Below are 14,704 nucleotides of genomic sequence, written 5' to 3'. Positions count from 1 at the left end.
GTTCATCTTAAGGGGAAAAAAAGCAACAGAATCACTTCTGAAATCACCTGTGCAGAAAGATGATGTTTGACTGAAATACATTTGAGTCTATCATTACACACTGGGCTCACTGCTGTGTATAGCATCACTGTTTGAAAAAGACCACCTGGTGGATAAGAGGGCTGCCTCCACATGTGTCTGACTCATCCAGGCTGTGCTGTGTGGGAGCTCATCACAGACAGCAAAGCAAATGTGTGCATGGGTGTGAGTGTTCGCTCTCTCACCGGCTCTCCTGCTTGGCCCTGGGGCCCATCCCTGCCCGTGTTTCCTGAAGGCCCTCCGGGGCCAGGTGCTCCTGGGGGCCCTGGGGGGCCTGGAGGCCCTGCCTGACCCTGGTCACCCTACAGAGAGAGAGAGAGAGAGAGAGAGCTGTCTAGGTGGAAGGTAAAATAACACTTATCAAATGTGTTAGGATCACCTATGATCTTTTTGCACCTTGATGTCCCTCAAATACTTATTTCTCATCAGCCACAAATTATTCATGTTTTGTGTTATTTCACAATGTATTTATTTAATTTTTGTGATAATCTGAACATAATCCAGCAGAGAGGTTTTGCAGCCGTGGCCGGTTTCAAAGAATTGGCTGGTTTTATATAGCTTGTTGGTTGGCGGGGGCGGGGGCGGGGGGGCACCTTTCCCCAGGCAGCCAAAGCCAAAGCCCCATGGAGAGATAGAGGCTGCTGGCAACCTGCACACTCATCTACAGGGTGAGTGTTTAACTCTGTGGTTTCATGCAAAAACAACCCCATTTTAGCCTATTACACTACCAAGATGAAGAAAAGCTATTGCGTATCACTTATTAGCCATGGTTTGGGTGGCATGTGTCCTTCTCTTAATGTCCATAAACAAATGATTTGTCTATGTTAAGTAGTAAAAAGTATTCTCTCTCTGCCTATCTCTCACTCAGTTTCTCTTACATTTTATTTTTAATTCAAAGAAGACAAGCATGTTAACAGCCCAAAGTGCCAGCGGAGTAAGAAGAATGAAGGAAGCAAAGAAATGAAGTGAGAAAGAGCAATGAAACGAGAGGAGAGGTGGTGAGAAGATAGCAAGTCACGTGCGAGCCTTCTGCTCTACCTTTAGGAAGCGCCTGTGGGAGGCGTGGCGCTCACCTGCGGCTGAGAGGAAGCCACACTCAAAGCGTAGGAAGACCATCTGTCAGCAGGGGGCAGCAGGGTAGGCGGAGTCGCACAGCAGGGGTGTGCACAAGAACAGCAAGAGAGAAACCGTGATAACGGTGAACGGTTTTGCACAGAAGGCAAAGAAATGAGGGTTAGGGAAGAAGTATGCAGGTCCTCCTCCTCATCTCCACCTCAGTGTGCAAAATTAAAGGAAAAGGTGAAAGCAAGGCAGCGGAGAGGCAGGATGAAATGTGGTCACCATGGAACGAGTCCTAAGATAGCTGAGGAGAATGCCATAGGTGTAGAGGGATGCTGAGCAAAGTGGGACAAACCTTGACTGTGAGAATCTGATTACTGAGCAGGCCTGCAGAGGCAGCGTATGCTGGGAGGCCCTGGGAGGGGGTGACATAACATGACAGAGGGATAGAAGGACACATGGGGGAGACAGAGAGACAGAACAGAAGATACAGAGATGGCGTGAGAGATGTGGACAGAGGACACTGTTAGAATGCACATGAGTAACGGATGCTTTGACTTGTGCAAATTTTATTCACACTGACTTATTTTCCAACAAGCGAATCAGTGCGGAGGATCTTACAGACAGTATTGCTATTGCGCTTCAGATGCCGTGGACTTCTGGATGTGATTACCTTCCAGTGGAGCAGATTAGGCCATGAGGTTTCTATTTAGATTTGTGGTTTGGATGGATGGCAAGGGATCCATAAAGAAAGGTAACATTTGCCCAAGAGAAGTTCACCTTCTCATAATGATGGTGGCTTCTGGTGCTCTAACATTTTTACACTGCAATAACCAGGATGAAATGCCTCTAATAGCAACCACACAGAATTTAAAAAGAATGAAGAGAGCACATTGCCTTTTTGGGGTAGAGCATACAATAGTATGTACTCTAGATAGTTAGCTGGTATATAAGACCTACATTGTGAGATATTGAGCTGCTTCCTGTGACCTGTGTAATGACCCAAAGCAGGTCACAGGCTACCTATCCACCTGTGATACAAATCAGGCCCTGCTATCTGGAAGGAAGCACTCTTTCCTTGTTTCTACTGGGACTGATTTTGTGGAAGGTGGAAGAGGATTAGCTTCAGCCACTAATCTTAAGATGATGGATGTGGCAGATGGAAATACAATGTACAAACCTTAAGCACACATTCCAGATTCAAGGCCCTTTATCATATCTGCGATGGAAAACAGGGCAGTCTAACAGACAAGCTGCATAGGGAAGGTATCAGTCGATCGCAGGAGCAGGAGAGGAACTGACCATTCCTTCCCTGACCCTTAGTCATGGCGGTGTGCTGCCATATGCGTTTACTCTGCCGCTGCTGCACGGCGTCAGTTTAGAGTTTGACGTTTCTCAGCTAACTCACCCTGGGCCCCACGTCTCCCTGGTCGCCCTGCAGAGAGGGAAGAGAAAAACAGTCAGCTGACCTTTCTGCATGCGACTGTATGGGGCACAAGCAGGACGCAGCACCACACAGCCCAGTGGCCAAGGCCACCGGAGCCTGGGTAGGCACCGGCACATCTCGAGGCTGCCTCACATTAGGCTGCAGCCCTCACCGATATCCCTCAGTGGTGTAGGCAACTGTGCAAATCTCATGGTGGAATGCAGTCTGCAGTCTGTGGTATATACCTTATCTCCTTTTGGCCCTGGCATTCCCTGGCAGAAGAAGAGACAGATGTGAATTAGCAGATAAAAAGACCTTATTGCAATAGTCAATGGTGAAACACCTATTCCTGTTCATCAAGATACGTGATTTTGAATGCCCTGAAACATACATAACCTCACTTCCTCATTACGAATTGGTCATTTAATGACTGCATTAAATCTCGACTACAGTTTGACTATTGTAAACAAATTAACTCTGGCGCTTTAACCTCTAGCTGTGGCATGGGTATCCATTCTGACCTGATTTTAAACTAAAACTCCACCGTATGGCTTCTGATTCTGAATGTGTTTTTCTGAGATTAGGCTTGTGTAGCGTATGGGAAGTGACTAGTGTGTAATGACTCCTGGTTATAACTCACTGGCCACAGGGAGGAGAGGTTGTTATAGATCAAACATAAAATGGTACAACGGGAGAGGTTTCAGAGGGTGAGCCATGCGGTTTCAGATATATGGCACTCGTGACACAAAACGGCAGGTTCAGTCTGCTAAGGAAGGGAGCACGTACCTGGCTGCCTTTTTGACCAGAAGGACCCTGCGAACACAACAAATAACATTAATGGGTGTGTATCTAAGCCCTCAAGTGAAATGCATGCCCAAACCTAGCATCTGCATTCATACAAAAACAGAAATCTGAATCTTGTCTACTCTGACGAGATAATCCTGCCTGGCTACAACCTTAGAAAATGATGTACGGCTGAAGTCAGATAGATCGGTCAACGGAGGGGGGAAAAAATCACCCCAAGACTATCGAATGTCTGGCCTTTACTGTTCACTGCTGTTATATGGTGGTGTAGGTTAAAGCTGTGTCACAGATGGGAGTACTTACAGGCTTACCATCCATACCCAGAGGACCCTGAGAGTGAAAGACAGGGAGAAAGAGTGAAAGAGACAGAAGGAGAGAGAGAGACATAGAGGGAGAGAGGGAGATCCATCAGAAGATCAGATGTGTTCAGAAGATCAAATGCATGAGTAACAACACATGGCTGTGGAACTTGAACAGAAATTTGGATCTCAAGCTGCCGTTTAAAAATCCTATTTGACACGATTGGCAAGATGCTGCTGCTTCTTTCCTCTGAAAGCAATGAGGTGAGGAAGTTCCTTGAAAGAGATACGGTAATGTCAGTGTCACATTTGATTTAACAGTACAGCAAGAGAGCAGGAGAGCAATGCTTTATTTAAAGTGGGCTGGAGGACAATGATCAAGAGTGAGGAAACGTACAAGGCCAAGGAGGGAGGGGGACGTTGGGGGAATTTTAGGAGCCAAACATGGTGTCTAACTCGACGGCAAGCAGTGATTCTACAAACTGATACACAGCATAAATAAGATACACCAAAACAACAGAGCACTGTTGCAAAAAGCCACATACATCATTTTTGACTGAATCATGCATATAATGCAGGGCAGAGAAGTTGCTGTCCACTCCATAGGCGGTGCTGAAACACCATTCAGTTAGTCGTAGTGAGTGAGACACCTTGGGCTGTTATGAGTCAGCAAATTAACTTGTCTGCTGTAAACTGATATCTACAGCTATTTAAGGGAACAGAGGGGTCTAAAGGAATTACTGCATGCAGGTTGAATTTAGTGGAAGGAATACTCTAAAGAGTGATCTACTGTGCTGGCAATGTTTACTAAAAAGAGTTACTAACAGGCACAATTATATTTATATGGAGAAGGAGTGAGGAGAATATGTGTGGGTCAGGCTGAGTGGATAGCTTGTTCTGTGGCAACTCAGAGAGGGGGCTCGACATCCAGCAGTGTATCATGTGGTGGCAGGCCTGGTATGGTGCACTCTGGACCCACACCGCTGTCATGCTTGGACAGACTTTACACAGCTGTGGTTTCCATGTCAGTGTTACTACAGCGCAAGGGCTGCTCAGACGTGCAGCCAGATGCATCTGGAGCAGTGCGCTAGCCTGCCTGAGAGGCAGCTGAATCCAAAGCATCAGGCTTTTGGGCTTAGACAGGGCAGTTTTGTGCAGTGGCTGCCGAACGTGGATCTAATCATGTTCTTACAAGCATGGATCTGATTCTTGATTTCTGTAACCACAGATTGTTTTTTCCCCAACTTTAGTCATTAAGGCAATTCCCACTCACCAATGATGATACCATCATCAAGCCATGAACCAGCAAACCCAGAAAATATCCAGTTAATACACTTTTCTGGTCACTACAGATTAAACAATTGTTTAATCATCTGTTAAAGCCACCTAAATGTCCCAGGACCCACTGGTAGGTCCTGACGCTCACATCTCAAACTTGTAACTGCATACCTTTCAAATTTGTTTCAATGCAGTTAATCAATAATTTATATTAGTTGCAAAATATCCTCTCAGATTACAAACGTAAAAAAAAGGATCTTTAAGGTATTAAAATAGTCAAAAATCCCAATGATGTCCAGAAGGTGGTGCTCTATGATACCTAAAACTGAATCCCGATTAACGCCTCTTACTGAGATACTCTCATGGTCGAGGTCGATTAATATCAATGGCACAGAGCTGACTGGAAGCAGTAGGTCAGAGCATTTAATTAGAGGCATATTTACCGGGTAGCCATCCCGTCCTGGAGTGCCCTATTAGGAATAATGAGAATAAAACAAATATGGATTAGGATTAAGTAGACAATGCATCATCTTTAGTAAATAAAAATAAAAAATGTGTGGGATACAGCTTTACAACTCTGCCATCCTGTTGTAAGAATAATCCATGTCTGTAGGTCTGTAACTTATGTGTGGTGAACAAAATCAACCCAAAGAAGATATCGAATGTGACGTATAGACTAACCATCTTTACCATCTTTATAGTATTTATTCATGAGAAACACATTGTTGATGTACAGTTAGAGAACGCTGTATGATTCATTGTCAAACTTCATCGTTGGTCAGCGTCTGACCACAAAGCTGCTGCATGTTTTTGGGTGACAGATTGCTCTCAGTTCAGCACTGACATCTGTAAAAACTCCAGCATCCCTACTGTGCCTAATAAGCTTATTTGAGCACAACACACACTACAATGAATCTGTCAGTATCACCGCCACAGAATGCTTCACCGTGTAAGAGTCAGTGGTCCTGTAGTTTAAACTGCCTAGTGATGGGTAGAGACAAAATGACGGTCAGCCAGTGAGTGTAGGGACAATGCAGGTGGACCTAAGAAAGTGTCCATTGAGTTTGGGTGCGAGGTTGTGGCTTCTAATAAAGTGGAGCTTTGTGTATGTTTATGTGAGTGCAGGCAGCTGGATCTCTTAGCAGTGGAACCCTGACACTGAGCCCAGGCCAAGCCTATGTGAATATTAACCAGTGATGTAGAGCACTGGTAGAAACAGATACACAGCTTTCTGAAACAATCCTCGAGATGCCAGCCCCACTTATCTTACCTTGCCCGTAGCCAAGTGCATGTACTATTGAGTACTGTGATGGGGATTGGAGCTGGGTCACACCACAGCTGCCCACGGCTATGCTCATGCACATTTGTTCTGTATTACCCTCCCACAGAGAGCACGAGTACTTACTGGAGTTCCTGAAACACAAACACAAGCAAACAATCCAATGTCAACTATCGATGAACGAGTCCTCAGAAACCGCTCTCAAAAACAGCTCAATGATATGATGATATACCCTATGATATGGACCAAGACTGGCTAGCAGATGCATCCAGCAATGAGAAATGACACTGGGAGCAACACATGCATCAGTTCAGTGCACTGAGGAGCTCAAGAGATCTTGACAGGAATTCCGTGTTACTACAAATTCTTTAGAAGAATGACACTGTCCTAAGCTAAACTCCAGCAAGGCTGCTCTGATTCCAGTATCTCAGCCTGCCTGTGGGAGCAGATATGTGCTGCGAAAAGGGCTGAGAGCAGCAGTGGATTCAAGGAACATTTTGAGGAAGATTCCTTCACATCACAGGCATCCGTCGAATTGAACACAGTCACCAAGAAAATGCGAAGCATTCAAGCAGTGTGGAAACAATCTAGGTGGGCAAAAGAGCAGTCTCTTGTAAAAAAGATTCACCATCTATGAGGTTCTCCACAAGCCTATTATGATTAGCTCTGATATAATGATGAGCTTTTTGTTGCAAAGCCACTATCAATGGAATATGCATCAAGTAGTATGGAAGCATGACTTTAATAGGTTTACAATACTGTAAGTGTCAAAAGAGGATGTAGATTTTTGGTTACATGTGTAGATCATTACTTCTCATTACAGTTTCCTACACTCCTGTCTATTACAGCAAATGTAATGCATCACACAGCCATCAGCAGTGCACTGACTCCTTCAGATATGAAGTAGGAGGGGATTGTTGTGGTAAATGGGGCTAGAGGTGCAGTCAGAGGGCCATGAGGGTCCTTGGCTGCCTTGGACAGGGTCAGAGAACAACATAAACAAACAAGAACTCCTACAAATGACCCCACTGATAAGGGGCTGTTTTCTTGAGGGGGGGTCTTGACCCATCACTGTCATGGTAGAGAAGGAGGGAGTAATTGGGCGAGAGAGGAACACAGACAAAGAGAGAAAGAGAGAGATAGAGAGAGACAGAGGCAGAGTGAAAGACAAGCAGGATCCTGCTGTGTCAGTTCAGGTCACCCTGACCCTGAGTCACTGAGGGAGAGCTTTTAATGGAGAGCAGGCTGTATGTTTTGGAGTCTGTTGGCTGTCCCATCATCACCACAGGCCAAAGTCATCACACAGAGAACAAAGGCCCAATTCTTGTGCTTCTTCTCCTCTGCTGTGCCTTTGTGACTCTGTCTTCTCTGATGATGATGCCATACAGCTCTCTAATACATGCACTAAAGCAAGTGCCATGTGTCCTGCATCTGCATTCTCCAGGTAGAGAGAACTATGGTGTATTTTGAGTCTGATGGAAGGAAGAGCTACAGACGGGCAGAGAGCAGCAGTGTTAGAATGATCTGATGTATGATCTGATGAACACAAGCATAATGGAGGCATAAAACCGGGACCCCACTACACAGGTGTGCACAGACAGCTTGGGAATCTTACATCAATGATGAAGTCTTTGCACATTAGGTGATTAACCACATTTTCTTACTAACTGAAATAAGCTGTGAAATATGTAAAACATAATAATAAAAAATCTTATTTTAGCAATGGCAAGCGCACATGGGTATTAGGAGAAAACCTGTCAGAAAAACTGCATGCTGGCACAGAATCTTGTTTTTTGTTTACACTGGCCTCCTGTCAGTAACTTTATGAGGCACTCCTCAATGCCCATTACTCTACTCCCATCTCCATCTGTTTGGCGAAGGAAAGCCCAGTAAGTGCCATGCATCGCCAGGTGCTTGTATTGTGCTTTTCCAGAAGTGAAAGAGTTATTGCATGAGCAGGGGGTGAAGTTGAACATAGAATGATCAACATTTCTGCTGGTCAGGTCATTTTACCTAGATAACTATGTAAACACAACTTGTATATTGTGCTGAACTGTTTAAGTGATAGACTTTACATAACAAATGGAGTAAGTAAATCTTTATCACTTAGAGGACTAAGGAAAGTAATGCTCAGAAAAATATATGTAATTCTGGTCAACTGCATCAAACTCTCTTGCTGCTAATGATGCTAACTAACAGGAAATGAGTGAGTGGAAAACACCACTATTCTCACAGCAGCAAATCATCATAATCTGAAGTGTTTACAAGTTTCTAATTTCACTATCAAGAAGCTATTCTTCATAATGAGTAAAATGCCAACACCATCATGATCCCCAGACAGGGGACTTTGATGCCCACTCAGGCCAAACACCACTGCAATAGCTTCCAGAATAATTTGGAGAGTACTCAGATTACATGATCAGACAATAAGTCTCTATGAAAAAAAAAATCTATGTAATGTTTCAAGTTTCAAGTTTGGTTTATTTGTCACATACATAGTCATACACAGTATAACTCGCAGTGAAATGGTATGTCATCATAATTTGTCAAGTAGACAGGCGTAATTTTGGGGGGTACAGAGGGGGGTACCCTATGCACATAATGTGTTAGGTTGGGTGGTGTACCCCCAAAGTTGAAATGAAACCTATGCCACTGCAAGTAGAATAAATTAATTCTTTGCTGGGCGAGAGCAGCTTTGTAGCCCTCTCCTGATGCTTATCATTCAGCTAGGCTTCTACATGCGAGCACTCCCACCCTTAGCTAATAGCTACCATGTGGTTCACATTTGCTAACAACTTGTTATATAAAAAAGGATTACTAATGAACAGCGTACCTCATTGCTCAAAAGTGAAGTCATGTCAACTTTGGTAATGCTAAAATCTGTAAGTAAACTCTGCTGGACTCTAGATCTCTAGACCTTATATATATATATATATATATATATATATATATATATATATATATATATATATATATATATATATATATATATATATAAAAATTCTTCACCGACAGTCTTTTTTTCTACCAGCTTGGGTCCACTACTAGATGCTTCTTGAGAGTCCTTCGTAGTATCTTAGCTGCCCAGGCCTGTACTATTCTGTAAGGAGAATTCGGATGTTGTCCTTGAGATCTGCAGGTCACAGCCCCTAGTGCTCCGATTACCACGGGATCCACTATTGCCTTCACCTTCCATGTGTTTTCCAGCTTTTCTCTCGGTCCTTGGCATTTCTCCAGCTGTTAGTTGTTCCTGATGTTGCTATCGCTTGAGATTGCTATATCCATCACTACTGTGTCTGGTTGGTTATCCATTACCATTTTGTCTGTCTGCATCTGGAAGTCCCACAGGAACTTAACTTGGTCATTCTCCAACTCCTTCGGGGGTGTATCCCACTTTGACCTTGGAACTTCCAATCCGTACTGAGCACAGATGTTTCTGTTTTCTACGCCAGCCACTTGGTTATGACATTCCATGTATGCTCTGCCTGGTAGCATCTTACATCTCGCTGTTTTGTGCTGGATTGTCTCAGGGGCATCTTTACACAGCCTACATCTGGGGTCCTGCCTGGTGGGGTAGAGCCCAGCCTCTACTGATCTTGTATTCAGAGCTTGTTCCTGTGCTGCCATATTTAGTTCTGCTTGGTTATTAGTGAATCATTAAAACAAGGTTTGTTATGTTTATTGGAAACCATAAAAATATTCCGAACATGAGGCACTCATGACTGGCATTCAGAAATGCTTTTGATTTGATATTGGAAACTGGAGAATGACTTCAATCAATCAAAGCTGAAGCTGAGAGGACATCTGAACTGATTGAACTGACCTTACTAGACAGTGCATGAGTGAGTACATAAAAAACTCCTACACATTATCAATAGGTTGAGTGTTGAGCTGTGACTGCATGATATGCTGCTACTTCCTGCCAGTCAATAGCTTAATATTCCTAAACATCATAGATATTGCGATATTTACCAATGTACTAGCAATTTGGAAGCAACTTCTGTTTCTCAAGGTTAAATGGATACCACTAAAGCAAACAGCATACTTGAGAGTTAGCTTGAACATGCCGAGAACTTCACAGTGATACATGATGGAACATGACAGAAATCATATTGTGGCCACAGAGTAAAGGAGAATTTTCCTAAGCCACATTTTAGACAAGGTTATTTCCACATGTTCAGCACTTCAAGACTTACAAACCAAACATGACAAGAAGCATATGACAAAAAATGACACTGGAACACGAGAATATTGAGAAACGTTTACATCTCAGACAGTCTGAGACAGAGGCCTTATGTGATAAAATGTTGTAAAACAGCTGAAATCATTCAAGTCTTTTTGCAGGTGTCTTTGAAACAAAAGAGATGTGTACAATTTTTCCTCTAAATGTTTGTAGATTAATGTGTTTTAATAAGGGAAAAAGACACGAGAGAGACAGCTCACAGCTTCTCTCTGTCAGCCATCAGGCTGAGCCCTCTGGCATGAACAGCGGGTCAGAAAATCTGCCTGTCTTTTCCGCACATTGGTGTATGTTTTAATTGCTTTCATGGTGGAGAGAGATCATATACACTCACCAGGATTGCCTTTTCTGCCCCGCCTTCCTGGAGGTCCTACAAATGAGAACAGATTGAGAGAAATGCATTACCAACTGGTGAATCTATACTAGCCTGGAGAGCAAGAAACAGGCCACCACTGGCAATCATTTAAAAAATGAATCTCAAATATTATGCTTGGCTGAGGGCCTTTGACAGTTTGTCAGATAGGTAAGCACTACAGGAAGGAAATGCACATTTTATCATTCAGGTTGTTTAATGTGGTTCTTTTATGACAGCAGCTATAGGCAATGTACATATCCATTGCTTTTTTTCCCCTTTTTTTCTTTGCCATCTGTGGTTTAGGAAGACAAGCCAAACCAAATGAATGTTTCCATTCATTTGGTTTAACCTGATCATGGCACCTGAGTCTGTCCTAAGTAGCAACAACCACCCCCATCCCCCCCCCCCCCCCCCCCCCCCCCCGCGTGGGAGAAATATGTTGCATCCTTTCCCCCCTAGGGCAGGTCCACGCTAGCTGATACCACTGGAGGGAAACTTCCTGAGTGTCCACTCTGCAGATAAAAGGGGTGGGAAAGGGCTGTCACCCAAAGCCAAAGGAGCACAAAATGACATAAAGCAAGCTTGGGTGTACAGGCACAAGCATCCACACCCCACTCACTGTGTGAGCACACACTGGTCCAGACAGATAAGTGTGCATTGTGATGGCTTGACTGGCTAAAGTTAATGCGCATTTCAGATGCAAGAGAGGTTCTATACCTTCGGCTAACCACATGGGTCTGGATGAATTGTAATATATGTCGACAACATGTAGCTTGCCAGAAATGTATATGTGCTGCTAAGCTAATGGTAAACTACAATAAGTCTTATTATCTAAGACTTCCCTACTTTTATGTAATAGTTGTTATTGTTCCCATCCAAGATGCAGGGTTGTTCATCTCTTAAACACTGTATCAGTAACAGGTCTGTCAAACACTCTGTATCCATTATCAGTATCATTAAAGGCAACTCAAACCAGTATGGCCTGTGAGGAATTTGCATTGTTGAATTCCAGTGCTGCCAACTTTCCTGTGCCTAAAGGCCTTATCCTGTGCCCAGTGAATGTGCGCCCACAGTTCACACTCTGGCCTGCGGAAGTGCTACTGAATTGCGTCCAAACTCTCAGTCCTCTTGGAGCAGGTTCTAATGACTCTCCTTATGGTTTCACTTTATGCAATGGGGGCATCCCTTCCAATCTTGCCAAACAACTGCACACCTTTTACACAATATAATGCAGAGCCCACTGTTCCTGCACCAAAACCAAGCAGAGGGAAAGGCATCGTCCCAAAGACCGAGAGCAACGCAATTCTGTTGTACATATTTATTTACTGTAACACATGAGACTGATTACTTTATAATGAATGAACAACATCTCTGGCTGAATTAGAGCAATCATTGATGGCTGTGTAATCAGGCCAGTGCACTCATGGCCATTCACCTACTGTCATGCTGACATACAGGTCACAGGTGCATAAAGACTACAAGACGTACTACTGAAGGGCTTTTTGGTTCATAAAGGTGTCTGGTCATCTTATCTTTAATCTTTATCAACATGATCACAATCTGCTAAATACTGTTGCTTTTTTAATTATTATTTTTATCACTTTTTATTTTCCACCTGAACAGTGAATTAGATTGTCATCTGTGGCTTTCTGCCTCCATAACAGTAAAGGCCTTTAGATAGACATGTTAACAGGACAGCTTCTCAGAGTTGCTGCAAATTAGACAGTGGTACTGACATGCTCTGAACAGCCTGTTCTACCTTGTCCCAGAGATGTGCTACAGGATTAAGATCTGGGGACTGTGAAGGCCAGGGAAGCAAAGAAAACTCATTGTCATCTTCCTGGAACCAGTCCATGACTGTACAAATCCTGTAGCATGGTGCATTTTTCTGCTGAAGGTATCCTTCTGCCACAGAACAGCTCAGAACAGAGTAAACATCTCCCAAGAAGGGATAAACTTGGTCAGCTTTAATGTTTAGGTATGCCCTAATGTCTAAATGTCCATCCACAGGTATCAGGGGACCCAGGGCGTGCCAAGAAAATATTCCCCATACCATTAACCCATCTCCATCAGCTTGAACTGTTGACATCTGACCCGAAGGGTCCATCAATTCATGCTGCCTGTACCAAATACCTGCACTGTTTTGCCCACTGGAGTCTTGCCTTTAGAGACTTCCTTAAACAGCAATGACACTGGTGATCTGCTGTTATAGTCCATCTGTACTAAGAAAACATTAGTTGGAGGACCAGCGTTGTATCCAGCTACAATTTGCTTAACTTTCTACTGCCTGTTTGTCAGAACAATTCTTGACATGCTCCTCTGATCCCTGTCATTGACAAGTTGTTTACATCTATAGGATCACCTTTCACTGGCTGTTCTTCCTCCACCACACCATTCTTGGTATGCTCTTGACACCATTGTATGAGAAAACCCAACAAGGTTGGCAGTTTTTGAAATACTGGCTCCAGGCAGTCTACCACAGATGACCATACATCATTTGAAGCTACTCAGATCGCTCAATTTTCCTGTTCTAATGTGGAGTCGCACTGAAACTGATCTACAGAAAACTTGCTCACCTGATTTTATGCTGCCCTCCAGGGTTACCAGTCTAACTACCATACAGGGAAGCTTAAATTGTAAAAAGGCAGGTGTCTCTAATAAAGTGCCCATTCAGTGTACTTCTTTAATATCTGAAGGCATCTTTGAAAAACGTTTGGTACAGAAAATCTTTTCTCATATGTATAGCCATCATATGCATTAACATTAGTTTACATTCCCATTATCAAGAGTTCTATAACCACGTAGCATAGTACATATATCTAAATCTAAGATCACAGGACAAAATGTACTCTTCAGACTGCTCAATAACAAACCCAGACAACCAATACTAAAAGATTTATGGCCTTCTACAACATTGCTACAATACCCTCAATATTATGGCCCCGCCCTCTCCTCAAACGTCTTCGTGTGTGTGTGTTCGTCTGTGTTGCCACGCCCTCTCGTGTCGTCCACCTGTTCTGTATTGTGTGTAATCGTCTTGAGTGTATATATGTCTCCTGTGTTGTAGTACGTGTTGTTGGTGCTTGAGTTGTGCATAGCGTTTGAGGTTTGTCGTATGTTTTGCATGTTTGTAAGAATAAAGCTGTGTTGCATCGTGCCACGTCCCTGCATCCTGCTTATCCTCGAAGCGTCACACCATCAGTTCACCCATAATCAGTCTACTTTCACCTATATTTCATAACAAACACTAAGACCTTGCCTAATAGAACCTCAAAAAAAATTACACAAAATGCCCATGACAAATAGCTTTTTAACAGCCATCGTTTTCTGACTAAATTCTGAGATATGTCTGCGTAATGAAATCCGGCACACGTGAACACCTCATTTCCCATAAATGACTTTAATAGATGAAAGGCACAGACATGAGATAGCATTTACAGAAAGCTTAAAACAACTGCCCTTAATTGATACCGTAACACTTCAATTGCGTAGTATTGTCAGGTGACTTAAAAGGGCTTCAGGGCTCCATCGGTGTTGCATTAAGAGCAATGTTTGCAGACAAAAGTAATTGGGGGGCTTTCATGCTGTGCTGAATTCTGCAGACAATAATTGAACAGGTGTTACATGTAAGGATACTGTATTTGCCACACCAGAGAAAAAGCTGATTTGGAACCAAGGGTGTGAAAAGAAAGACGACAAGCAATAAATGCTCCCTGCATTCCCCACCCTCCCAGGATCAAATTCAGTCCAGACTCAAAGTGAAAGCTTCTTACCCACATCTGAAGGTGCCGTGCTCTGCGGCAGAGCACCGCAGACGTGTACGGGTGGATCACATGACTTGCATGGGAAGTGTTTATTCCTCCCCTCTGGGCCACGCTTGATGTTT

At 43.5% G+C, this 14,704-nt stretch overlaps 1 protein-coding gene across 1 annotated transcript in view; it reads right to left on the bottom strand.

Moving 5' to 3' along the window:
• The window catches only part of LOC113571311 (collagen alpha-1(XXIII) chain), a 63,406-nt gene that overhangs the window by 12,807 nt on the left and 35,895 nt on the right, over positions 1-14,704 (bottom strand). The window contains exons 3-11 of the mRNA XM_027000176.2: positions 10,798-10,833; positions 6,350-6,357; positions 5,388-5,414; positions 3,671-3,697; positions 3,350-3,376; positions 2,809-2,835; positions 2,546-2,572; positions 1,493-1,552; positions 264-380 (exon numbers count right to left, since the gene is read on the bottom strand). Coding sequence (XP_026855977.2) covers positions 264-380; positions 1,493-1,552; positions 2,546-2,572; positions 2,809-2,835; positions 3,350-3,376; positions 3,671-3,697; positions 5,388-5,414; positions 6,350-6,357; positions 10,798-10,833 — 356 coding nt within the window. The remainder of the gene's footprint in view (positions 1-263; positions 381-1,492; positions 1,553-2,545; positions 2,573-2,808; positions 2,836-3,349; positions 3,377-3,670; positions 3,698-5,387; positions 5,415-6,349; positions 6,358-10,797; positions 10,834-14,704) is intronic.

This window comes from Electrophorus electricus, chromosome 6 (genome assembly GCF_013358815.1).
Source record: "Electrophorus electricus isolate fEleEle1 chromosome 6, fEleEle1.pri, whole genome shotgun sequence".
In the NCBI taxonomy this organism is placed as follows: Eukaryota; Metazoa; Chordata; class Actinopteri; order Gymnotiformes; family Gymnotidae; genus Electrophorus; species Electrophorus electricus.
The sequence above is the reverse complement of the archived record's forward strand: the minus strand, read 5'-3'. Positions and strand labels throughout refer to the sequence as shown.